The following is a 26,554-nucleotide window of genomic DNA, read 5'->3' on the forward strand; positions in this document are numbered from 1 at the left end:
CTCAAGGGTGGAATGTCCTGCCTGGGATCACACGAAGTCTGGGACCTCGAAGAGCCAAGATTCAACTCCATGTCTCGCTGACTTCAAAGCCCATGATGTTTCCCCCCTCTACCAGGGGTCTCCAAAGTGACAGAATTTCAATTCCTTTTAAAATCTTAGAAGCCAACACTGTGCCCCAGTCACATGGGCCATATGGCATGAGCCCAGGCTCCTCGTTACAACCAGTTGGGGTTTTGTTCATCATGTGTCCACCTTGCCCAGAGGTAGTGATGAGCCTGTCACATGACCAGCATGACGCTGGGTGCTGGGCCCGCAACAGGAGCATCACAGACTAGAACAGAAAACTAAAGCAGTCTGAAAACATCTGCGGTGGGACTTTTAGTCACAGACTAGGTGTCAGCAGGACCTCTGCTAAGACAGATTAGGAAGAGAGTCTGGCATTACCTTACATCATTAATCCAAGTGTCTACATGTGTCCTGCTCATAGAGGCAGGTGAAGTTGGAACAAACTCTGGAATTGGACCAGATCTGATGAATCCCAGCGTGGTCCCAGCTGTGGGATTGGCCAAGTCCTATGGTCTGTCAGAGCCTCAATTTCCCACTCATAAAATGGAAAGAATAGTGGCAACCTTAATGCCTTGTGAAGAAAGTGAAATAGAGTCCCAGAGAGCTCCTTGCACAGTGTCTGGCTCAGAGAAGTGTCTTCCCTTGGGACCACTGAGGTTCCTCTGCACCCAAGGCCTCCGCGATCAGCACTGTTCCCCACTCCAGAGTGTGTCCTCTTCTGCCAGGTAACACTTGGCTCCCTCCCTGTCTTGTAGGTGGCCTGGCACTAGGTCCCTGCCTCCCACCTGCACTCCACACCCCAGACTGCCTTAGAAATGAGATGGTTCGCTCTAGCTGCAGCATAGGGCAGGGAGGCAGAAGTGGCAGGAGACAGATCCAAGTGACTGAGAACCTTGAGACCTCATGAAGAGTTTGCACTTCGTCCGCAGGGAAGAAGAACCTGGGCAAGTTTAAATGTAGAGATTTAAATGTAGAGAATTAAAAGTTTAAATGTAGGGAATGTACCTTCCCCTTCTTGTCCCTTCCACCCTCGACCTTTTATTGGAGGGTAAAAGCTGTCCATCTCTTGCCTTCACAGTGAGGAGCCTCTACTATGAATAAAGCTGGGTCGGTTAAATCCCCTGGCATCCCAATGTGATTACTCATCTTCCTCTCTGGGCTTCTGCCACCTACAGCCTCCTGCTCATCTGCCACCCCTCTGGCTGCTCCCTCACAGCTCCTGCATGGCCCCTCAGGCCCCCACAGAGCAGGCACTTCCCCAGGGTCTCTCCTGTTTTCCATCCTCTTTTTCTAGAACCTTCCACAGTGGATTGCATCTACTCCCATGGCTTCCCTCTCAACCTAAACACTGGCGACTTCCAAATCTATTCCCCATTTGCATATCAGTCTCCCCGTGACACATTTTATACACTTTTCCCTCAGACATCTCAAACCCAAGGCATGTGTGCTTGTCTGCTTGGGTGGACATAACAAAAATACCATAGACCAGGAGCTGAAACAGAAATCCAAGGTCAGGGTTCTGGCTGATCCAGTTTCTAGTCTGGGCAGCCTCGTCACTGTCCTCGCATGACCTTTCCTGGGTATTCGCACAGGGAGAGAGGGAGGGAGCACGAGCTTGCTGGTATCGTTTCTTATAAGGACGCTAATCCTTTTGGATATGGGCCCCACCCCTATGGCCTCATTTAGCCTTTATTACTTCCTTGGAGGCCCTGCCTCCAAATCCAGAACCTTTGAGGTCAGAACTTTGCCATATGCCATACGAGTTTGAGGGAGGCACAAACATTCAGTCCATAACTTTATCCAAACTGATTTCAGCATCTCCATTTACAGTAATTCTAAGCCACATTCTGGCTCTTGAGAACTCATTCTAGGCAGAAGTATAGAATGTCCATCTCTTCAGGCCTGCAGGGCTGAGCCCAGTACCTGGCACACAGAGTGTGCTCAGCAAAACTCTCAGATTAAGTTGTGATGACTATCTACACAAACACAATCAAGCACCCTTCCTCCACACCCTCTCAACTTCCCAGCACTCGGATACAAGAGCCAGGCACTCTCCACTGTCCCCATGGCTTTGGGGTCAGACAGACCCAATCTGTAATCCCCATTGCGCTGTGTATGGTCTTAGCCATACATCTTTGAGCCTGGGTACTCTCACTTGTGAAGAGGGACTGATAAACACTGATCTCACGGGGGTTTCCCGAGGGCTTGGTGTCATGAACCTCCCAATATAGGGCCCGCATTTAGGAAACACTCATTTAAAAGCCCGCTCTCTCCCCTGCTTCCTTAGGCTTGTAGCTCCTGTTGCAACCTGCACCCAAAGCTTCAGAACGACCTCCATCTGCATTCTAGTCTTCCTTTTATTCAGATTCTGGGGAATCCCATACAGGATTGACGTCCTGGCTCAGTGATAGGAAGGTAACTGTGATATAGATGTTCTGTAGGTGGCATGAGGCATCCGTGGATAGAGACTGCTCCCAGGCACTTCTGGTCCCATCATCATCAATACACTCTCTGCCCCAGCTCAGGTAAAGAGAAACTTCCTTGGGACAGACAGGTAGCACTACAGTATCACTCCACCCCCCCTCATTAAAAGTGTGAGCCCCTAGGTGGGAAAATTGAGGGACTTATTATCTAGAAATTCTTCCAGTCCTGCTTGTCACAATTGCAGGTCAGGGCTGGGGAGAGGACTCAGGCACCATTAAAATCTGAGTACTCGGAGCCTAAAAATTCAGTTCCCCTCCATGGGGGCAGCCAGCTGTAGGAAATGCATTCATAGTTGCAATTGCTTTGCTTCCCAGTAGAACAAGAAATATTTAAGGAACAGGCAATTAGCACTTACCAGAAACATTATAAAATTACATACAACTTGCTAACAAGTTTTAGCATCAATCTGGGAGTCTCCTCGCTTCCTGACTCAGAGCCTAGAATCTGGCAGCCTAATGCTAAATCTGGGGATTTGACTGGCACAGGGGAGGAAGGAGCTGAGACCTTGACCCTGGAGACATGAAGAATCGGGGCATGACAAACTATGAAGAAAGGACGCCCAACAGCAGGGACTCACCTTGGAAATGAGGTCACCTTGTATTCAACGTTATCTAAGCCCCTACTGTGTGTTGCAGACGCCGTTCAGTTCATGGGGGCCAAGAGGACAAGAAGACAATCTGTGCCTTCACCTCAGCCATAGCAATGTTCAGTAGAGTCAAGAAAGTGCAAGAAAATGGGGAAATATCAAGGAGGGGCCACTAACCTTGCTTGAGGGCATCAGGGACGGCTCCCTGGAGGAGCAGGTATCTGAAATGGAGACTTGCATAAAGGAGGAGAAGAAGTTGATCAGATATCCCCGAGAGTTCGAACATAAAGTCTGAGAGCAAGTAGGGAGAACACAAGCAAGACTAGCCCTCTGCTGGCAATGCCACCATCCCCTTCCTAGAATTTAACTCTGCTGGGGAGGCCAGGTGAGCTTCCTGGAAGTGATGGCCATGATCTGGGCTGGAAAGAAGACCAAGGGCAACATACCTGCAATACTGGCTCCACTCCTTTTTGGACCCTGCCTTGCCTCAAGCACGAGGCCATTTTCAACCTCAAGTCCACTATTTCACTATTTTCAGGACACCTCTTCTTTTTATTTGCTCCCCATGAGCAGAGAGGCCCAAACCTCCCAGTTTGGGTCAGAAACAACACCAGGCACGTTCCTAAGACACTCACAGAGTTTCCCTGAGACCCTTAAAGCGTTCTCAGGCACTGGGAGCTGGGGTTTTGTTAGAGACAGACAGCAGTTGCCTGGTCTCAGGAAAGCCCATTGGGATCCATGCCATACCCAAGTCTGTCCTGGCCCGCGGGGGCGGGGGCGGCAAGCAGCAGAGGATGCTGTACCATTAAAATTTGGCAGGCGACAAGTGCAGCAGCAGTCTGCAATAAACTGGCATTATGATACTGAAGAGAAAATTGGCAGGAAGTAATTTGTCCGTGAGATATACTCTCAAAATACATGGGCTTCTGCTGATAGCAAGCTTCAGTGTGGGGCTAATGCAAACAGCTTGGAGGTAAGCCTGATGCTCTACATGTCCACGTTCACCCCTGGTTCCTAACCTCCTTCAGCTGTGACATCCCCATGATAGTGTTGTGGAGGAAGGAGGTGGAGTGGGAAGCACGTCACCCACTTCATCCACCCCCGTCTGCGTCCCATTTGTGCCAGCCTTTGCGAGGAGAAGAAGCACAAACACTGAAATGCACATAGAGGCAGAGGGGCTGTGTCCCTTGCCTCTGGCTTCCCTTCCCATCAGAAGCAGAAAAGTGGAGTGGGATGTGGTTCTGAGCAAATCCATGAGATCCAGGCATGCCTTAGGGTTGTCTTAAAAACCAAAGATGTCTCAGACTCGCAGGAATTTGTGCTAATTGAACAACAGGTCTGGGCAGCTCAGCATGCCTCAGACGCTATCCTTGGTTCTGGAGCTACAAAGGGCAGAAGAGATGGGACCCTTGGCTTTGAGCAGCTCACAGCCTCCAATACCACACATAGATGACTCGTCAGTCATTGACCCAGGCTCTTCATGATGTCCCTGAGACCCTCTCTGTGGCCTTCTCTCTCTTCACTGTCACGTCCTGCCACAGTGAATTTCTTTTTTTTTTTTTTAAGATTTTATTTATTTATTTGACAGACAGAGATCACAAGTAGGCAGGGAGGCAGGCAGAGAGAGAGGAGGAAGCAGGCTCTCCGCGGAGCAGAGAGCTCAATGCGGGGCTCGATCCCAGGACCCTGGGATCATGGCCTGAGCCAAAGGCAGAGGCTTTAACCCACTGAGCCACCCAGGTGCCCCCACAGTGAATTTCTAACTGTTCTCCAGATACTACACTCTCTCCCTTCCTTCCTCCTTCCTGCTTCTTTCCTTCCACCCTTCCTTCTACCTGCCCACCATCATCCTGCACCCTCCTAGAAGCTGGGAAGATAGACATGTCAAAAACAGTCTTTGTCCTCAAGAAACTTGCCATTTAACAGGGAGAAACACAAGCCACAAACTGCAGTAATGGTGCCATAACAGAAAGTTGTCAGGAGGCCTGGGAGCGAGGAGGGAAAGATCCCCTAAGTCTGCCCCATGATGCGAGGGATGATCCCAAACTGGGAAGTGCTTGAGATGACACTTAAAGGTGATTCTCTGTTGGGCAGCCAAGCAGGGGTGTTCATTCAGGGAGAGAGGACACAGGGGCCAAGTTAGAGCCCTGTGAGTGCCGGCAGCGGTCTGCCAGCCACACGGTGATAATGATGATGGGAAACACTATTGCTTATTGCTTACTGCTTACATGCCGCGTGCTGGACATTCTGACAATTTCTTATATACATATGCTCATTAAATCCTCACAACAGTCCTGTAAGATGGGTGTGGTTACCATTTCCATTTTACAGATGACAAAACTAGAGCTCAGGGAGAATCTGAAATGTGCCTTAGATCTCCTACCTATGTCGGAGACAGGATTTAGATCCTCACTCATTGCTATTGCACTGGTTTGCCTCCCCACAGGCTGCCCGGGGTTGGGGGGCGGGGTGCATCTAAATCTCAAGGTCGGTGATGGAGCAGGAGAGTATGGGCAAGGTCCTGCCATGCTGAGCATTTAGAAACTTAAATCTGTGTGTTTTAGGCAGCCATCAAAGAATCAATGGACAGGGCACAGCAATGATCAGAATTTTCTTTCTGAGCAATCTCACCCTGCTTTGCAGAGTACAGAATAGAGGCAAGAGGCAGGGGACCCACTCTCGTCAGATGCCACTTTCCCGGTAAGGGGTGGACTAGACAGTGAGAAGGGGCTGGAGACCAGAGGGTGCTGGGATGTCTAGTGGGGAGAGCTGGCCTGAAGCATTTAGTGAGGCTGCAGGTGGTGAGTGGAAGGTGGGATACCAGCTGACTCCCAGGTGGCTGGGACTCTCCATCTCTCCCAGCCCGAGGCCAGAGCTTCCTCCTCTGCTATCCCAAAAGCCATTCAGTCAGGTGCACACCTCTTCCTTTGCCCTCATTTCCCTTTACTTATTTCTATACCCCCTTGACTAGGACTCTCCAAGGGCAGGAGCCGTGGGTCAAGCTACTCTGTATCTGTAGTGCCGAGCCTGGCATTTGGCATGGTTTCCATGCAGTAAATGCAGTCCAAGCTGGACTCCCACACGGAACAGAATGTTCTCTGTGTTCCAAGCCCTGTGCTAAGTGCTGGGTACACAGTTGTCAATAAGGCATCTCCAAAGCCTGCCTTCATAGAGCTGACATTCTAGTGGGTGAGGAAACAGGAGGGCCAACCTGGAAGCCAGCAAGGAGCCAGGAATCTGAGCTGGCAAATCATTTTGTCTCTCACACCCCACAGACAGGAAGCATCCTGAGCGGAGACATTCTTATCTTCTTTCCCACTGCTATACCCCGAGTGTCTAGAACAGTAACTAATAAAATGAATAAATCTTTACAAAGGGCAGTCAGCACCATGAAGGAAAAAATGGGGTGCCAAGAGAGGCAAGAGAATGGGAGCCCCCTGAAATGCATGGTCAGGGGCAGCATCTCTGAGGAGGTGGCCTCTTAAGCTGACCCGTAGCTTGAGGAGTCGGCATGTGACACAGGAAGAGAGGAAGCGGTAGCCCAGGCTTAGGGGTCAGTGAGTAGACGGAGGGTCACATGGAGTCCTGCCCATTTGGAAAGGCAGCAAGTCACAGTCCATGCATGGATTCCCCTTCCTCCTCCAAGTGGCACTGCTTTTCTCGGAGCACCTCAGACGGTGAATTTAGAGAGATATATGATGCAGCTCCTTTGGTATTAGAAATTGAGGAACCCAGGAGAAGACAATGTTGATCACAGATGATAGGGATAAAGCCGCCAAGCAAAGGAAAAGCAAATTCACCGAGTGCCGAGCCCATTACAGTGGAGTTCCAGGCATCTCTCAAGTACTCCTCTTTGGTCTGCTGGCTGGCTTTTATAGACAAAGCGAGAGAAAGAGGGAGAGAGCGAGAAAAACACTTACAAAATAGAATTATAGTAATCAGATAACAGGGAATTGCATGCATGATTTTCCCTAAGTCAAAATTTGATTTACCAACTTGTTTTTCTGGGCCCTGACATCAAACTTGGTCAGCACCTGACCACGAGGGTCAAGGACAAGTGCCTTTCAGGCAGGCAGTGGAGCACAGGGAGCCCTCTCCAGCAAGTCAAGCAGCCTTGGTGTCTGTGCTCCCAGCAGGGGTTGGCCCTGGACTTGGAGGGAAGTCCTAGACGAAGACAGGGGGTGTCCGAGGAACACAAGCCAGCTGCCTGCTCCCTCCGCCTTCATGGAGGGAGCTGCAAACTCGCAAAGCCACCTTCCCTGCTCTTCTTCTCCCTTCCACTCCCGGTCCTGGCCCCATGTATCACCCCCCTCCAGTGCCTTGGACCTCTTCACCAAGTGCTCCCTTAACCTGACTTCCCCTTGAGGCCCCCATTACCTGGTAGCCCTCTCCAGGGACAGAAGCACATATCCCCAGACCCTACGAACTTCACCCTTGGAGAGACTGGTTCAAGGTTCAGTGTCCAGTGCCGTTGCAGCCATGTACACCCTTTATCCCTTGACCTCACTTTGTCACCATATCTGGCTCTTTCTCACCTCCCATCAGTGTCACCAGCCTCTTCCCCTCCACTCCAAGCCTTTCCATCACCTTGCCTTTCTGCCACTTGACTTCACTTCCTCTTACTGTGCTGCACCCTGGCTGTCCCAGACCTTGTCCTCAGGCACCTCTGACCTCCGAGCCTCGCCTAGCCGCACCGGCCCGTTGTCCTGTCTGCTCTTCCTCCCCACTCTACTCCCGTGCATCACCCTCCCTTGGTCAGGTGATCCTACGCCTCTCCTGCTTTTTCCCCTTTAGCTAAGCCCCAAGGATAACGCCTCTGCCATTGCCCCTGTGGTCTTCCATTTCTGTAAATCCAGCCCCACCCCTCAATCAGTACTGGAGCCTCTTTCTCCACTTCCACATGCGCCCAGCTTCTGAGGGCTTCAGGGACAAGTCCCACAGCCCTGCTGGGGGTGCCCTGCTCATGTGTCATCTCCCCCTTCTGTGAGCCTCGGGTGGCAATCCAAGTGGCCATGATTTCCTCTTCTCCATGGGGAGTGTTTCAGACGTTCTCATCAATGTCATATCTCTTTCCCCACACCCAGACCCCATCCTTCAGCAAAGACCATGAGACCAGTGGACCCCTCCTCCATTTAGAAAGTAGAGCCCATGCCATCGAAGGACCTCCTTCATCCTCCTGCATTGCCCCTGAAAGCTCAATGAGCCCTCATCTCCTCCCTTCTGCCATGCAGGGAGGAGCTCCCTGGTCTCTCAGGCTACCTTCCCAGTGTGCTCCAGTTCCCCTGCCCTGCCTGCTCCACGGCCTTGGGCTGTCCTCCCCATCTGTTCTCTAGATCTTCAGTTAACATATACTCTGTATATCTGTCTGTTTCCTCATTTTAAATATGGTTAAGTTTCTTCGATCTTAAAAACATTTTCAGCTGCCATCTTCAAGGCCATGTTCCTCATGAGTGACCACCTAAGTTCTCTCACTTCCTTCACTTCCAAGAAATGCCTCCTTTAAAAGTCATCTGCTCTTCCCATATCATCTTCCTCTTCTCCCACAGCATGTGGCCACGTCATTGCACTCAGCTACTCCTGCCAGTCAGTATGAGCAGTGACCTTCTTCCACTAACCTGCTCGTCCACCCTACCTAAACTTCCCCATGACATTCAAGGCTGAAGTTCTCCTCCTTGAAAGTCCTTCTTCTCCAAGCATCTGTGACCCTGTACTGCCTGGGATTTTTTGTCCAGCATTCTGCAAGTCCATCCCATGTTCCTAACTATTCTGCCCAGAACTGACATATCTCATTCTCCATGGGTGGCCTCATCCTTCTCGTGGCTTCTTTTACCATCTGTGAGCTGAATCTCAAATTCTGTATTCCTACACTAGGCTTTTAAGACCCATGTAGCCACTTTGCACTAGCTGTGTCCACGTGGAGGTACCACAGGCAGCTCAAAACTCAGCATATCTTACCGGCGACCGTGCAGACCTGTTCCTCTTCCTGCATGCTTGTCTCAGTGAAAGTGCACTCAAGTGCCCAGGCCAATCCCTCAGTAGATCCCGGCCTCTCCTTTATCCCAGACATGCTCACTCTACACCTCCCAAGTCTGTCTCCCTCTCCCCACCCCCTCTGACCTTGCGCAGTCTGGAATGTCATCAAAACATCTCCCAGATGACTGTGAGCCTCCCACCAGATGGAAGCTTCATGGGGCAGGCCTTGTGTCTGCCTTGTTCTGTACCCCTAGGGCCCAGCATGGTGGTGTTCACTTAGGAGACAGCCATGTGTTTTTTGAATGAATTAACAATCACCCCGCCTCTAGAATTGCTGTCCCCAGACCATTCTCCAGACAACAGTCAGGGTAATCCTTTAAAATACATAATACGAAATGCTAAATCAAATGAAACCCTTTGTTGGTTCCCCAACGCTTCTCATCCATGGTCCAGTCTCATTAGCAGATTGCATGGCGCCTTTAGCCTTTTGCAACCTCACCTCCCACCACCTTGCAGAAAACCCCTGCACTTGTACTCAGAGACAGGCAATGTGGTGCTGTAGTAAGACCCTGGGACCATATAGCCCACGTCTTGATCTCAGGTCACTCAGATGACCTGGGACAGCTACATGATCTTTCTGCACCTCAGTTTCCTCACCTTGTAAGTGGGACGAATAGTACCTTGCTCCTAGCATTACTATAAGGATGAAATATTAAAATGCTCAGAGTGGCTGCCAGCAGGACGTCAGCACATGTGTATTAGTTCTACAGCGAACTCAGTTACAGTAACAATGAGTTAGTTGTGATCTCTGCTCTCCTTGCCCGACAAATGATGTCACCTCTGACAATTTGCATGGGCTCTTCCCTACTTAAAAGGCCCTTCCCCTCCCTTCCCTCTTACTCCTTCCTTTCTTTCCTTTTTTTTTTTAAACTGGCTTTACTGAAATATAATTGACATCAGTAAAAGTGTACAGAGTGATGATTTGGTACATGGATGTATTGGGAGAGGATTACCACAATCAGGTTAGTTAACACGTCTATCACACCACCTCAGTGTAGTCTGTGTGTGTGTGTGTGTGTGTGTGTGTTGAGAACTTTTAAGATCTACTCTCTTAGCAACTTTCAAAGATGCAATACAACACTGAACTAGAGTCACCATGCCATACGTGACACCCCAGGACCTGTTCCTCTTATAACTGGAACTGTGTACCTTTTGACCCTCCTCATCAGTCTCTCCTAACCCACTCTGTTTTTATGAGTTTGGTTTTTTAGCTTCCACATATAAGTGAGATCATCCATTATTTGTCTTTCTCTGTCTTGACTTATTTCACTTAGCCCTCAAGCAGGGTTCCTCCATGTTGTTGCAAATATCAGGATTTCCTTCTTTTTCTTTTTTATGGCTGAATAATATTCCTGTGTGTGTGTGTGTGTGTGTGTGTGTGTGTGTGTGTGTGTACACGTGTACGTTTTCTTTACCCATTCATTGATGGATAGTTAGATGTTCCCATGTCTTGGCTGTTGTAAATAATACTGTCATGAATCCCACTTGTTCCTTTCACCTGCTGGCTCTTGCATAGCCTTCAGGCCTCGCAGCGTAGACATCACCTCCTCCAAGAAGCCTTCCCTGTTGCCAAGTCTGGGACTAGGCTGAGATGAGAGAGGCACATGCCTTGGACATAGATTGTAAAGGAGTTGCCGAAATGCTCAGTAATTTAGTTAAATAATTTAATGTGGTATTTTTTTTAAACCAAGATTAGTGCAAATTATATATGATAAAAATATCAACATTTTAAATAACAAGAGACTCGGAAGACCAGGACAACAGTGAGGCCAGAGAAGTGAGTCACGCAAATGCTGGGTCAGATCTGGTCTGTAAGTTCTAATATTGTTCTTCTTTGTAGGTTTGATTTATATGCATTAGTTTTGATTTTCTAAGATATTACTGGCTTGCTTACTGAGTTTTCGTTGCCCCCTAAAATTTTGTGTTGAAGTTTAGTGTCTTACTCCCCACAGCCTCACCTTCCAAATTTGAGTTAGGTGCTCCTTCTGGGTGCCTACACACACACACACACACACACACACACACACACACACACACACACTCCTAGTCAGAGAATGCCTTGTTCTGCCAGCTCTCAGCAGAGATCTGGAGACCCTGGTTTTCAGGTAACACAAATGTGACAAGTCAGGAGCACATCCATGAAAGGCAGTACGTGGGGCTAGCCTGAGCAGCCCACAGAAACCCCACCAGCTGTGGTTAGGAAGTTTTTGCAACATCATCCCTGTTAGGGTGACACACAGCGACTTCAGGGACTGTGCCTCCTGCTGGCTCATTATGGCGTCTACAGCAAAGGCGGGGTCCCTTTGGCCTGACAAACCTGGGAAGATGTCCAGCAAAGTTTCCCAATTACTCCAGCTGCCTCCCTTCCAAGTCACAGGACCCTACCGTCCTCCCTTCACCATCTGCCACTAAATCCATTACGCCCTGTCTTTCCCGCAGGAGGTCCTTTTCCCCAGGAACTTTTCCCCCTCCTCTTCTCCTTCCTCCCTTCCAGGTACCCCCCTCCGGCCCCTTGTTCCCCTTCATCTCTCACAGCACCAAGCACAGGGCTGCTGGAAGTGGTGGTGACTCCAGAGGAAACTCCAGGGACTTGGCTAGGACAGACTCCTTTCCTGAAGCCTCCAAGCCCTCATTGCCTCTCCCATGAGGCTGCCAGCCCGTCATGCCCCCTGGCATCCAGGCCCGTGAGCTGTCTCCAGGAACCCACTCCATGTGTGACTCACAGGGTTGAATCAAACGAACATTAAAAGCATACTCAGTGAGCCACTTGTTTCATTTTACCTGCACCTTCTCAAATTGAATTTAAAAAAACCTTTGTGAAAGTGCTTCCATGTCAGAAGGCAGCGAATATTGATTCTCACTTAATCTCTGGTTTGGGGAATGGCAGGCAGCAAAGCCGCCTCATTTCATGCTTGTCTTTGCCACTCAGGAATGGACTGAGCCGAAGGTCTGTCTGGTCGTTCTGAATGCAGAGGCAAGTTCAGCAAGCTCACAATAGATTCCTTAGCTCCTGGGACAGGAATCTCACAGAGTATGGAGACCACCTCCACTGAGTGAAAATATCCAAGCCCCTCGAGGGCTCTGTGTGAACCCAGAATCTCAGACATATTACTGGTCGGAAGGCCCCTTGATCCTGGGATGGGGTTTTAAGCAGGACACGGAAGGACTTCTCATGAAAGGTCTTACCTGGGTCACTTTGGGCACTGAATCGAGGCAGAGGGACAGCAGAGCGTGTAACGTGGACCTTCCGCTCCAAGAGAGGTAGGAAGTCACATTTTGTCTCTGTTTTCTCTTCTTCCTGTCTTCCAGAGATCGAGCAGGGCAGCTGTGGTGATCCCGGCATCCCTGCCTACGGCCGGAGGGAAGGCTCCCGGTTCCGCCACGGTGACACACTCAAGTTTGAGTGCCAGCCTGCCTTTGAGCTGGTGGGGCAGAAGGCCATCACGTGCCAAAAGAATAACCAGTGGTCGGCTAAGAAGCCAGGCTGTGTGTGTAAGTGAGCGGGGAGGAGGCCTCTTCAGGGTCTCCACCAAGAGGCAGGGGGCCCCGTTGTCTAGCAAATCCAGAGCTGCAACCTTGGGAACCTCACAGGTCATGGCAACAGCTTCCCTCGTTTTCTTCTGTTCTTCCCAATCTTGCTGGTTGGGTCCTCGTTTCTGGCAGTAATGTAGACTGGAAATGATTGCTTTTAACTTTGTGGTGGGCGGCGGCGGTGGGGGCTTCTTCAATGCTGTCTTGCCATCTGTGGTGATCCTTGAGAGCAAGGGAGAGGCCACTAGGGCCTGGTGCATGAGGCTCTGACCTGGACATTTGTTCCTCACCCTTGTTGCCATCAGTGACACCATACATTCAAGCCAGGGTGGAAAGGACAGGCCGGTTTGTAAGATCGTAGACTCTGGACCAGGCTCCAGGTGTGGTGGGAAACCACAGTCTTGCCAGGGTCTGAGGAGTTTCCTCAGATTGCTTCTTCTTGGACTGGAGTTAGGGAGGGATGGGGCATCAAGCTGTCTTCAGATTATTTTTCTGGAGTGCCCATCCAATGGCAATAGCAAGGAGGCCTTTCTTCCTTCCTCTGGGATGGGATGACCATACTTCCTTGCAAAAATAGTACTTTAAGTTCTGGGCCCAGTGAGACTGGCAAGTGTGAGGGGCTGTGTGCAGCAAAGGGAGGAGCCCACTTGATCTCTTGAGAAGTCAAGGTTCCAGCTTCTCTTCCCCCAAACATCGCCCACCTTCTCCATCTCTTTCCATCTACTTCTCTCAGGGGAGGGCAGAAGCCCAAACCTCTGATCACTTCTCCCACTGCAGTGGGCTTCTCGGAGTCTCCAGGTGCTACAAACTAGAATGGCCCCCCAGGGCAGAGGGGGAGGATAGCCTGGGGGTTACCAGGGAACATCAATGAGGACTAAGACTTCAGCATATGAGTTGGTGAGTTGGGTCATACCTTTTCAAACCAAAAAATCACTTTGTTTTGCCAAAGAATTTATGATGACTTGTGAGTTTATGCAAAGATCCTTGCAAAAATTTAAAGAAAAAATTGCTCTTAAATATACATCAAATCACTCTTAGATATACACCCTTATTGCAAAAAAAAAAAAAAAAAAAAAAAACAACTGTATGAAATCTACCCATTTCTGTGGATGAATGTGGTTAGAATATCGTGCCCAATAGTGTTAGCCTCGTAGCACACTGGGAGGCAAGGGGACTGGGGCCAGGAGGGGCAGGGGACATTGGCAAAGAGCAGCCCAGAGCAAGCAGGAACAAAGGTCTGAGGTGGTAGAGGGAACAAGGCTCTTCTCTGCAAGTTGGAGGCAGGACCTCAGAAGACAAAAGTATAGACTGTGGGAGTCCCAGGTATTATGGGGGCTTTATCTTGGAAATCCATTAGGTAAAACAAGGCAAGGAGAACCGGGAGAGGGTCAGGCCTCTGGGGCAGAGAGCTGGTGGGAATGAAGTGGGTAGCAGAGCCAGCTGGCTTCTTAGGACAGGATAAAGTTGCCTGCCTCACAAGCTGAGAGATGGAGGTAGAAAAGTATTATCTGAGGGCTGTCTCGAGTCCTCCAAGAATTTCCTTGACCCTTTGCCCCTGAGGAAGGGTTTTAGGAAATCCTTCTAGAACCTTCCATAAGAACAGAGGGCCATGAAGTGCTGCTCAGCAGGCTCTTCCTTTCCAGGAGCGAGGCTGGCAGGCTCCAGTGAGCTGGAGATTGCTTACCAAGAGCTGAGAAGAAACAAAGACAGAGTTGTCCTGGCAAGTATGGAGCAGTGCTCTCTGTGGCTTAAAATAAGGAAGAGGAGCCTGAGGCTTATTGAGAACTGCAAAGCAGGCACTCTGGGGGGCCAGCACAGCATTTCATCTTCTGGATGATTCTGGGTTGTAGGGGGCTGGCATCCCCCAGGCACTCCCATTGCTCAGGGTTTTTTTTTTTTTTTTTTTCTGGTCATTTGGGTATAACCAAACACTGCTTGAGTCTCAGGGATGCTGGCTTCAGTGAAGGAGGCCAGAGAGCCAGCTGGCCCCATGCCTTTGCACCACACAACAAGGTCATCTTCATGTTCCATGAAGTCTGCCAACTGTCACCTCCTTACTGAGTACCCAGCCCCTAAGCTGATGCTTCCATGGGTCCTGGGCTTTGTCCTCAGGGAGCTCACAGTCTAACTGGGGGTTAGAAATGGCATTCAGGTACGCTGGTGCACAGAGATAGCTTTGGATTCAAACTCTGAAGACTTGTTTCTGAGTCCTGGCTCAACATCATGATGATGGCTGGGGCATCCTCTCGCTGAATTTTGGTTTACTAATCATCCGGTAGGGTAGCACGCTATTCTGGCTCCCCAAATCCGAAGGCTTAATGATCATATTTATAGAACATGAACAGTCCTTACGGCATGAACAGCCCTCACTGCCCACAGCAAATGCTTGGAAACCACTTCCTAAAATGGGTCATTGGCAGAGCAGGTCATATACTTTGCTTGAAGGATATGTTAAACTGGGGTTCTGACCCTGACCCCAGATCAAACATATCGATAGTGGGTCGTTACTAGGAAAGGGCCGACATCTATAAGCATCCATAGAAATATAAAAGAATACAGTCTCTGTATTTTATAGAGATAAATGTACATACAAAAGCACCTCTAGCAAGAGTCAACATAAACGCCCTAAATTTTCCCACACATTAGTCACAATGAATATTAGTACAATATTTAGCAGACAAACTATTCTTTCCTTCTTAGGATTTAGAAGCAGATTGGAAAATTTTAATGGTTCAAATTTCTATGAACAATTGTCCAAAGAAGTGCAAAGTGGCATATTGTTCTTCTCTCCAAACATTTTCTTCAAAACAGCTCTTTACTCAGAAATTGCCCTGCCGAGACTACACAAATACACTCTTTCCTTCATGTTCCCAAACATTTTCTGCAGCAAGCCGACTTTAGAATCATTGCATTGGCTTTTGAGCTGCCCTCACAGTAGTAAATGTTCGATAGATGCTCTTTTTTCATCGAGGTTTTAAAGAAGAGGATGTTTCTCACAGTGAAAAGCGTTTTGAAAGAAAAGATGGAGCCAGCTCCTTGCCTTTCACTGTCTTCTTCCTTAGTTAATTCACATCTCCAGGGACCGCTGCTCAAAATCAGTTGGAAGTAGTACTCCTTTCTATCCATCCGACAATATTTACCGAGTGTATACCCTGTGCTAAGCACCACGTATTGGATTCAGAGCTATTCGATCTCTGCCTGGGAAATGTGCTCAACCTGGTCTCCTGGTGGGCATGCTCTGGCCAGGCTGTGCATTTTCTTCCCTTTCCCAGCTCTGCCCATTTCACCCCATTCCTTGCAAAAGAAGAGAGGGCCCTTCCCATACTACTATGTCCAGTTAGTCTCCCACCGCAAGAGCTACAAGAGGAGGGAAGGGACAAATAACTCTGATGGAGGTGTGCAGATACTTGATGCTTTGTTGACAGGCTCACGGAATGCTTCACACTTCATAAGGAAGCCAGGAAACCAATTATCAGTCCATTAGCAGCCACTTCCCAAAGAAGTTTCAAAACAGGCTCCACCAGAGATATGCCAAGACTTCACAAGCTCAGGCTTTCTTCGCCATTTTGTAAACCATTGGGAGAAGGTGTGAACCCTAATTGCTCAACTCCTAATGTATACGGGCATAGGTGTGAAATGTGAAGGCAGGGCCCCCTGGGATGGTTACAGTGTAAGTTGGGAATCAGCAGCCAAACCTTGAGAGACCAGGGAGGGAGAAGTGGGTCCTTGGGTGCCCCAAGAAAATGTCACAGAGAATATAGGGCTTAAGCTGGGCCTTGAAGAGTTGACAGGTAAAGGAGGGTGTTCCATGTAGGAATGTTGCAGGAAATGGTCCTCTCCTACTACCCTCCTGTATTTTACCCCCAAGTTCCCCCTCACCCTATCCTTCGCTGGACACACACACATGTGTGCACGCGCGCGCACACACACACACACACACATACACATATCTGCAAAGGAGTGCATGAGGTCATAGGGTCATCCAGATTTTTAACCTCAGCACTATTGACATTTTGGACCAGATAATTCTTTTGGTGGAGGAGGGGCAGTCCTGTGCATTGTTTGAGCCACATTTCTGTCCTGCAACCACTAGAAGCCAGTGGCACATACATCCCTCCTGCCGCCAGTGTGATGACCAAAATGTCTCCCTATTGGACATTGCCAAAGAGAGATGCCAAAGACATCCCCAGAGAGAAAAACCACCTGAGATTGTGACCCACCAATTAAGGGTACTGTGGACTTCCCAATTATAAAGACGAAGAAATATGTCTTTTCACATTTTAAGTGAGGCTCTGCTTAAAGTCTGTAGGATTGTAGCAGTAAGAAAGCTTGGGGTAAAGTAGGATGCAATATTTATTCAATGTTTTATGTCATTTGGGAAGATAACGAATCTTTCCTACAACTTTATGGCATATTTTCTTCTCTCATTTTACCAATGAAAACAGTTCAAGGAGACGAGGGGACTAACTCAGAGGTTATAAAACCCCTAAGAGTTGGGCTGGAATTTGAAGTGTTCATTGACAGAGCAGGTTCCTACTCCAAACCCTATACTCTCTCCACTGTGCTAGATTTCCAGAATCCAAGGGTTCATCTGCAGCAGAAAGGACAAGGGAGCCTTAGGACAAAAATAGTAGCTCAGAGTATAGGCATACTGTTGGCTGAGTTCCCCTCAAGAAGTATCAGAGATTGATAAGCATTAAACAAAGTCATGAAAGCTGGACGCATGATCCTTGTTGGAACTGTATGAATGCTCTACACCAATGTGCAGTATATCAGCACCCAAGCATTTACCTATCTTTATTTTTTCTCATTTCTTCTACCCACCCATTTATCCATCCATCTTTGATTTATTGAGCACCTACTGTATACAATCTCAGCTGCATAAGAGGGTACGGCTATTCTTGTTCCTTGTCAAATCATAACCTAACCTGAAGGGCCTCTGAGGATGATCTTGCTCATCTGGGTATGGGGTTGAAGGGGAAATCTCTTAGTGCCTAGCCTTATATAATGTGCTAGAACTCTTTCAGGAAGTATCTGGAGCTCAAAGGTCAAAATTCAGCACAGTCTCTTGGTATATTCTAGTGTTTTAAAGGTTTTAATCTAAAGGTTTAAACAAATAATATACTCTTAATTTCACTTCTTTAACCCAAAACCAATTTCAATCTTGGCTCTTCTTTTTTTTACTCTTAACCCTATGCACACATATTTCATGTGGTTTTAATCAAAGCGAACATATCAACTCACATTCTGTGTTTCAAAGTTCACATTGTATTGCGTATCTTACCATGTTGCTATGTGCCTTTAATACTTCCCATTCTTAATATCTATGGAATGTTCTGTTTAGTGGATGGGGCCATGACTTAGTCAAACAGTCATGTTCATTTGTTTTACATCAGGCTGTAATGAACATCCTCATGGATGTGGCTTTTTTCTTTCTTCTCTTGAACTGTAATTTGGGCTAGATTTCCAGGAGTGAGGTCAACAGGCCAGAGTATGAACATTGTTATGACTCTCAATGTACACTCTTATATTGCTCCCCAAAAACGTTGTGCTGGTTCATAATGCCAATAACAGAAGCTATATGATTAAGAAGATGATTCATATACTATGCGGCCTTCCTATACAGAAACATGGTGTATCTCTCTTTCATGTTCCTCTATGTTCACTTTTCTAGATATAACAACTTTGTGGTTTTCTTCCAATAGATCATATAACATATTGCTTGTACCCGTTATCTGCATTGCCAAACCCCAAGTATTTGCATCCCCTTTTATGAAATTGCTAACTTCGTAAGTATAAGTTGAATACATCCCCACCAGCACACCTTTGTTGACTTCTGTAAGGTGCCACGTGTTGTGATGAGGGCTGTGACTCCAGAGATGGGTTGGACACAGCCTTTGACCTCAAAGTTCTCAATCTGATGTGGAGAGAGACATAATTATGTAACTTAAAGGGCGCTCTTATGGTTCAAAATTTAGTTTTCAACTAGAAAACATTGATGACACGGACGCATTTAGGATCCATCCCATGAAGAGTCATTCTTTTATTTAACAAATATTTGCTGAGTGCCTGTGATGGGGCAGATACCATGGTGGATGTTGAACAGGGGAGCAACAGCCACCCCCCCTCATGGAGCATAGAGAAGTCATCAGTACAGGAACAGTGGGGCCTGAAAGGAGTACAAAGTTGTGATCCTTTTGGAATGGGGACATCCAAGGGATAGCACTGGGTCCTGAGAGAAGCATGGGGTTTGGGCCTCTGCAACAGGGGTGTGTTCAGTGGATTCATTGGTACACACACACCTGTGCACACAGGCACGCATCACCCATCTGGGTCCTTGGTTTGCAGCACTTCCTTCAGGGTTTGGCCCCTGCCAGTGTATGTGAGTGAAAGAGGGGGAGGTGGGGGGTCCATGGGAGCAGGGTCTGGAGAGAGACAGCTGGGTACCCCCAGGCTGGAGGCACGTCCCTGGCGGGGATGTTGGGATTTCCAACACAGCATTCGAGACAGAGACTCCAGTCCTGACTTTTCTCTAGCCGGCCGAGGTCCAATCCTGTCCAGAGGGGACAGGAGCCCTTATTATTTGTTATTTGTGATCCTCATGGGACAACTGCCTGCACTGAGGTGTGGCTTCAGGAGTGTTGTGTGGTATTGTCCTTTACAACTTGAAGGCACTCTTTCTCTGTTGTGATGAGAAACTCTTCATATGTGGTATATATAGTTTCCCAATCTCTTCTTTTCCATTTTTTTTTTTTTAGTATTTTGCATCGTACACTTGTTTTATGTAGACAACCTTCAATATTTGTGATTTCTTTTCAATGCTGACAGAGTTATCATTCCGCCACAGATCTGAGAAGCAGTTTGTTCTATTTTTGGTTATTTGTGGGTAATTTGATTTTTTAAAAAAATATAATTTGTTAATCCATCTGGAGTTTATTTAGATGAATGTAGAATGTATGGTCCAAACTATTAAGCAGTTTTCCAACACAATGTATTAAGCAATTCATTTCCCTTCTGATTTGAGGGAAATGAATTGTTTTATCACATACTGAATCCTCACATGCGGTTAAGTCTATTTCTTGAGACACCACTTTGTTCTGCTGCTCTATTTCTATCTTAGCACCGGCATTGAATAATTTTAATTGTTGTTTTATAATATGTTCTAATATCTGGCAGAGCTGGAAACTACTCCTTCCTCCTTTAATTATTTTCTCTTTCAGAAATGTTCATTGTTATTCTCATCTGTTTGTTGTTCAAGATTAATTTTAGAATCATTTTGTCAGAGTAAAAAAAAAAAAATCCTATTGGGATTTTCTATGTGTGCTCCTATTAAACCGTAAATTAACTTGAGGAAAATAGGCATTTTTATAATATACAGCCTTCCCGTCCAGAAACATGGCATGTCACTCTTTTTGTTCATCTACTTTCATTTTTCTAAATATAACAGCTTTGTGGTTTTCTTCATATAGGTCACATACATTGCTTGCTACCTTTATTTTTAAATAGGCAGGTACTTTTTTCACTCCCCTCCCACCTCGACCTCAACGCCCCATGCACAGGTGAAACCTGTCCCTTTTTGCCTCTTCTGTATAGCTGAGCCCTGACTTTCCCTGTAAATATATACTCCCAGGTTTTCCAGGACAAGAACAATTTCAAACATCCTTTCCTTTGGCCCAGAAAATATGATTGCAATAGCTAGACTCTTTGGAAATTGCCTTTTTCAAATATTTGGAGCCAGAATTGGGATCAGCTGAGGTTTGAAAGCATCAGCCTCAGTGTGAGACATAATATTCCTGGGCACTGCTTGTGTTCAGAGGCAAGGGGCTGTAACATGGGCTGTATGAGCATCCTCTGCTGATGCCACGTTCTGCTTAGTTCTCTAGGCTTCCTTAAAGGAAGCAGGTCCTTCCTTAAAGGACCACAGGTGGCCCCAGGAGAGGGGCAGGGAACCTGGGGTTTGCTTTGGTCCAAATGTGTATTTCAGGCCAATTCCTAGAAGTTGAAAACCAGCATGTGAGATTCCAGGGCCCCCTTCCTCTGTTACCAAGTCCTCAAGAACAAAAGCACTGAAGACCTAGTGCTATGCAGAGGCTTGGCGGTGATTGGGGGGGGGGGGTGGTAGCTGTTCTGTGTAAGGACCTCCCATAATCTGGAGGAGTCTTCCTTGGACAACATCCTGGTGGTGGTGGGAGGTGGGGAGGATCTATATCTGCCCCTGCACTGGGGAAGGGACACTGCAGTCAGGGTGGGGAAGCATTCTAGAACCACAGGGCCAACGTGGGGAGGGTAAGCCAGGGCTGAGGAAGGCCAGGGCTAGGAGAACTGACCCTGGACAAAGGCATGGCTCATAAAGGTGGCTGCCAACATTTCCTATCAGGATGTCTTGGGAAGTAGAGTCAACACTTGTCCTATCAGACCAGTGTGGGTCATACATCACTTGCTACCTTTACTGCTGAATAGGTAGATGTTAGTGGAAGAAGGCAGCTTCTGGGCTGAATCAAGTCCTCACTGAGGAGAAGAAGGCCTACCCCTGCAGGGTAGCCCTGTCCCAGCCAGAGGCTATGGTACTAGAAAGGGCCTTCCTTACAGAAGGGATTAGAAAAGAAAATAACAACCAGAACAGAAGTCCAGTCCCTAGGCAGAGCCACATGTTGGGACAGGAGTGACAGAGGGGAGAGTCCTGAAACTCCTGGGCTTATGGACGTGCTGGACTCCTCACGAGCCACCAGATGCCAACTCTGGAGCCATGCTCAGACCTCACCCCATCGGTTTGAGGGCATGGGCATTCCCATGTCTGTGAGGTATGTCTGGGCCTAGGCCCAGGATCTGGCTCTTAAGGACTGAGCCCATGGAATGAAGGTTGTCAACTGATCTGAGCAAGGTCTGATTGAGCAAAGATTAAGGGATGTGCTTTGTAAAGGAGGCTGCCAGCATGTTCAAAGAAATAGAGTCAACACTCCCTAAAGGCCAGGGTGGGCCATAAACATCACTTATTATCACTTTGTTTTTAAATAGGCAGATATTCTATGAGGAAAGGACGTGTCCTCCATGGCCCTGCCCACTCTCAAATGGGCCCAAATGTAGCTAATTATTAGAGTTACTCAAAGGGTTTTTAAACTACAGAATCTTCATCCCCAGAAATTCTGATTCAGCAGGTCTGGGATGGATCCCAGACACTGTGGTTCTAAAACCTTCCTAGGAGATCTAGATGCTAGGTCAGCTCTGTAGGCCACTAATATGGAACTCCCACTATGTGTCAGTTGTTTGCAGGGAAGTTTTACATCCTTGCTGAGGGGTTTGGTCCCAACAAGACAGCAGCCTCTTTAGGCATGAGGCTATGACATATGTGGCCATATGTTGTTGTTTTGAGTCTCACAAACCTAAGACTGCCATAACCCATGATGCCAATCATCATGATGGGAGTAACCTGTCATCCAAGAAATACCTCCACATTGATATGCCCTAGGGTTGCAAGGTCCAGTCCTCTGAACATTACTACTTGATGCTGTTGTTGCCTGCCTCTCGTTTCGTTTGAACACAGCAAAACGTGAATTGGGAGGAGCTACTGCACGCTGGGTGTTATGCTCAGCACTAGGAGAGTAATGGGGATGATTCTAGCATGGCTCTTTCCCTCTAAGTGCTCATACTCTAGTGAATGTGATGAGCACATACTTGTGTTATAAACAGTCTTCGAATTATTACAATAATAGAAGTGGCCACGAAGTGCCCCCAGAATGTAAAGGAAAAAGAATTTATCCCAACTGAAAGATTCTCGGAAGACTTCTTGGAGGATCATAGCACAGGCAAAATTTCAACCCAACTCAGGAATCTGTCCAGAACCAAACTGCGAACACAGCTGAGTATAGGGCACAGTCCAAATGCTATGGTCCTACAACTAGGAGTCCTAGTCCAAGGTATCTTGGGACCATAGCTACCTGGGTGAAACAGGGCTGGGAAAACTGACCAAGCCTTAGGGGTCTAATCCTGGACTGCGACCTCTGCTTATAAGTGTGGATGGCATCTATCTGCCATTCTCACTTCGGTTTTCATCTGTGGGATTGTGGCTAGTAGGTTCTTTTCTCTGTAAGATTTTCAAAGTTATGTGTGTCCTAAGTGTGTTCTCACTGCAGACCATGCTTTCTCCACTGTGCTCTGCCATGTTTAACTAAGAGAACTATGGAGGAAACACAGTTTCACCAAGAAGGGTCTGTTTTCATAGCTGCTGGCTCAAGACCTGGGGCTTGAAGCTCTCTCTACCTGTATCCCTCCTCCATTCTATGACCCTCTGGCCAAGTTTGTCATCTAACTTGGTCATAATTACACTGCCATCGGCCCTGGGTGTCACTGGGCTCTGTGGTTCATGGGGAAGGTACCACTCACTTCTTCTGGAGCTTGGCTTTCGAGGAGAGTCTTGGACTACCCCTCTTGGATTTATAGGCCTTCCTCCAGTCATTTTGTACAAAAGCAGTATTCTGGTGACCCCAGGGAAAGTGGGCCAAGAATAGGGCTGCTGCCATAAGCTGATTAACTCCCATCTTGCTCTTGGAGTTAGGTAAGACTCTCCCATAGTCCTAAAGGCAGCTCTCTCAGGTCAGCTGTAAACTCCCCTGGATACTTGTGGATTCCTATAGAGGGAAATTCAAAACATACTTCCTTATGATCATGGGAAGCAGCCACCAGGTGTTCCAGTCTTCAGTGGGTGGTAGTCTGAGGTATGACTGGGCTTTGAGTGGCTAGGACCATGGCTGGTTCCAGACTCTCTGCGTGAAGATGCTTTGTTGAACAGCCTTAGAAAAGATGGTGAGGCTCTCTGACAGGACTCAGATGAAGAGGACAGGCGCTGCACTCCCCAAAGTACAATCCCAGGAGCACCTCTGAGCCATCGAAGATATAGTCTACACTCTTTCTTGAATTCCCCTTCCCCATTAGGGAAGACTTAGGCTCTTGGGCTGTGTCACACCAACATAATTTTTTTCCACAGATAGTACCTGTGTTTGGCTACCAGGATAATAGTCTGCGGGAGCTGATCCCTTAGTTGACTGAGATCTGCTCCTGTGGCAAAGAAAGAACCCTCTGAGTATCATTCAGGGATCTCAGGGTCTGGGCATGGGCAGCTGAGGGACCTCACAACAATGAGATGCACGTTTACTTGGTCCTCAAGGAAGACTGGGTCACTGAGGCACCCACTATTCATCTCTCATGCCATATCTCATCAGAGTCCCAGACAAAACTCAAGACTGACAGAATATATACTACTTAGGTATAGATCTCTTCAGCACCAGGTGCCCCCTTGTAGCTGATAGACTGTGTCTCCTTTTGTAAGTTGGTCTTCCCATAGAAGTTAGCATCAAGCATAGTTAGCGACCAAGCCCTCGATCATTCCTGCAAATGACTTTTGTCAGAATCTTCTGGATTTGGAGTTACCCTTTCACTCATTGAGGAAAAGAGGGACTAAGGATCAGAGAGCAAACCTTGGTCTGGAGTTTTGCTTGATTGAGCAATGGGCTATGCTAGGGGAGGGGTGGGGAGATGCCTCTCCTGCCACCTCAGTGGGGTGGCTGAGACTCAGAGATAGGCTAACCAGGAGCATGTGTGGAGAAACAACCATCAGCAGCAGAGGGAGGAAATGCCTCATTTCAAATTCAAGAAAAATTGATTTTATACCTCCTGCATGCGCAGGTAGTACACTCAGCACCTTGAAAAGCATCATCAAAGTGAATCTTCACATAAAGTTGTGATTTAGAAGTTATTAGTCCCATTTTTTATACATGTGGAAATAAAGTCAGTGAAGAAGTAGCCTCCCATCCCCCCACCAAAAGGCATATAACTAGTAAGTGAGAGATAAAAGGCAAACCCAAATTTTTAAGGATTCGCATTTCTTCCAGTTTGGGGATACTGGCTGGCTTGGCTATGTCTATTTTTCAAAGAATTTACGGTCTGTTTTCAAGGTAAAAGCTGAGCCCCAAGAGTATAAACTCAGCCTCTTCCCATGAGTGTAGAGCAGGGACTCTCCTCATGATTTGTTCCATAATGTTCTAGACCTGTCCTGGGAGCTGGTGACAGGAGTCCTAAGCCAATAGCTAAAGAGTACATCAGACCCCAGATCGGAGCCTGACTTTGAATAGGGTCTAAAGGTTAGTGTAAGCACCAGGAATGGTTTGGGCAGGCATTATTCCAGAGGTGTGGCAAAAAGCAATCATGGCTGCAGGCGGGTCATTGCAAGAGCTGAACAGGAGTGGCACAGTCTGTTTAGGCCAAGAACTTAGCCAGCCTCTAAAGAGGTACAGGGAATGGGGTCTGGTTGTGGGAGGCAAGAACTTAGCACTTGTCAGAACCCCACTGGTGAGCTTCAGTTTAAGATTCGAGCTCCCGGGGGTGCCTGGGTGGCTCAGTGGGTTAAAGCCTCTGCCTTCGGCTCAGGTCATGATCCCAGGGTCCTGGGATCGAGCCCTACATCGGGCTCTCTGCTTAGCAGGGAGCCTGCTTCCCCACCTCTCTCTCTGCCTGCCTCTCTGCCTACTTGTGATCTCTGTATGTCAAATAAATAAATAAAATCTTAAAAAAAAAAAAAAAGATTCCAGCTCCCGAAGGGGATTGGAGTGTGAATGGGGAGCTTGAGGCAGAAGCTATCCCCTCAAGCTAGAGGATGCTCTTGTATAAGGGAAATAAAAGGACCATGAGTGGGGTGACTATACATTTAGATTTGTTTGGGACAATTCCAGTTTGTATCTCGTGTCCTAAAGTAATTATTAGTATTCTCAAAAGTGTCCCAATTTGGGAAATGTATTATGTGGCTACCCTAACCATGACCCAAGAGATTTATGTCCAGAAAGGTTTTGATCCTCAATTGAATATTTTGGATGCTGAGGGAATTCTTTGAGCCAAAGGCCTATGAAGCACTATGTGACTGACCCCTTCCTACCTCTACCCTCATCCCATACTACTTGCCTCCTCGCTTACTCCGTCCAAACTCACTGGCCCTCTTTCAGATCTTCAGAGTCTCTAAACTCCTTCCTACCCCAGTGCCCTTGCACTTTGCAGTTTACCATGTTGGAATGTTCATTGGGTGGCTGGGTCCTTCTAATCACCTGACAGCTGCCACCTCCCCAGAGAAGCTTTCTCTAATCGCCTTATCCAAAAGACAGTGCTTCACTTTCTGAGTTCTTCACATCCCTTTTTATAGTGTATTAGTCAGCTTTTGCTGTGGCATCAACAGTCCAAAAATTACAGTGGACTGCAAGAACAGACGTTTATTTCTCATTCATATCCCATGAGGGCTATAGGTCAGTTACAGCTCTGTGGGGCCTGGCTGGGCTCTACGTAGCCTCTCATTCTGCGATCCAGGCTAAAGGACCAGTCCATACATAGAACCTTCTGTTCTCATGGCAGAAGGTGGAAAGTCAAGCAGATAGGGCAAAGCCATCACATGCACTAAGTGAATTGAACCTGGTGTACAGACTCTGTGACTGCAACCAGGAAGGATAAATGAATGGTGGGAGGCACCCACACCACTCAGGAGATATGATGCCTAACAGAGCTTTCCAGGTGGACAGGAAGAGAGAGCTTTCTAGAAAGGAAAAAAGACCTGGGCAAGACATGGAGTTAGCCTTGCATATTTGTGGGGCTGTGAGTCATCTAATACATCTAATACAGCTGGGATGTAGGATGGGATGGGGGAGTGGGAGGGTCTTATCTTAGGTCTCTGAGGGTCTTTTGTGCCCTTTTGAGGAGTTTGGGTTTTATCCTCTGTACAGTAGGGAGTATTTAAAGAGGTCCAGGAAAGGGTGTAACATCATGAGAATTTGTGATTTATGAAAATCACTCTGGAGCCAATACAGAGGATGGATTCAGAGG

General features: G+C 47.7%; 1 protein-coding gene across 1 annotated transcript in view; it reads left to right on the top strand.

Annotated features, from left to right (window-relative positions):
• CSMD2 (CUB and Sushi multiple domains 2) overlaps positions 1-26,554 on the top strand; it is a gene marked incomplete at its 5' end in the record, with an annotated part of 593,570 nt that overhangs the window by 339,923 nt on the left and 227,093 nt on the right. Inside the window, 1 exon segment of the mRNA XM_080802687.1 lies at positions 12,479-12,661. Within this exon segment, the coding sequence (XP_080658813.1) occupies positions 12,479-12,661 (183 nt within the window).

The sequence above is a fragment of the Martes martes genome (genome assembly GCF_963455335.1).
Source record: "Martes martes genome assembly, chromosome: 4".
NCBI lineage: Eukaryota > Metazoa > Chordata > Mammalia > Carnivora > Mustelidae > Martes > Martes martes.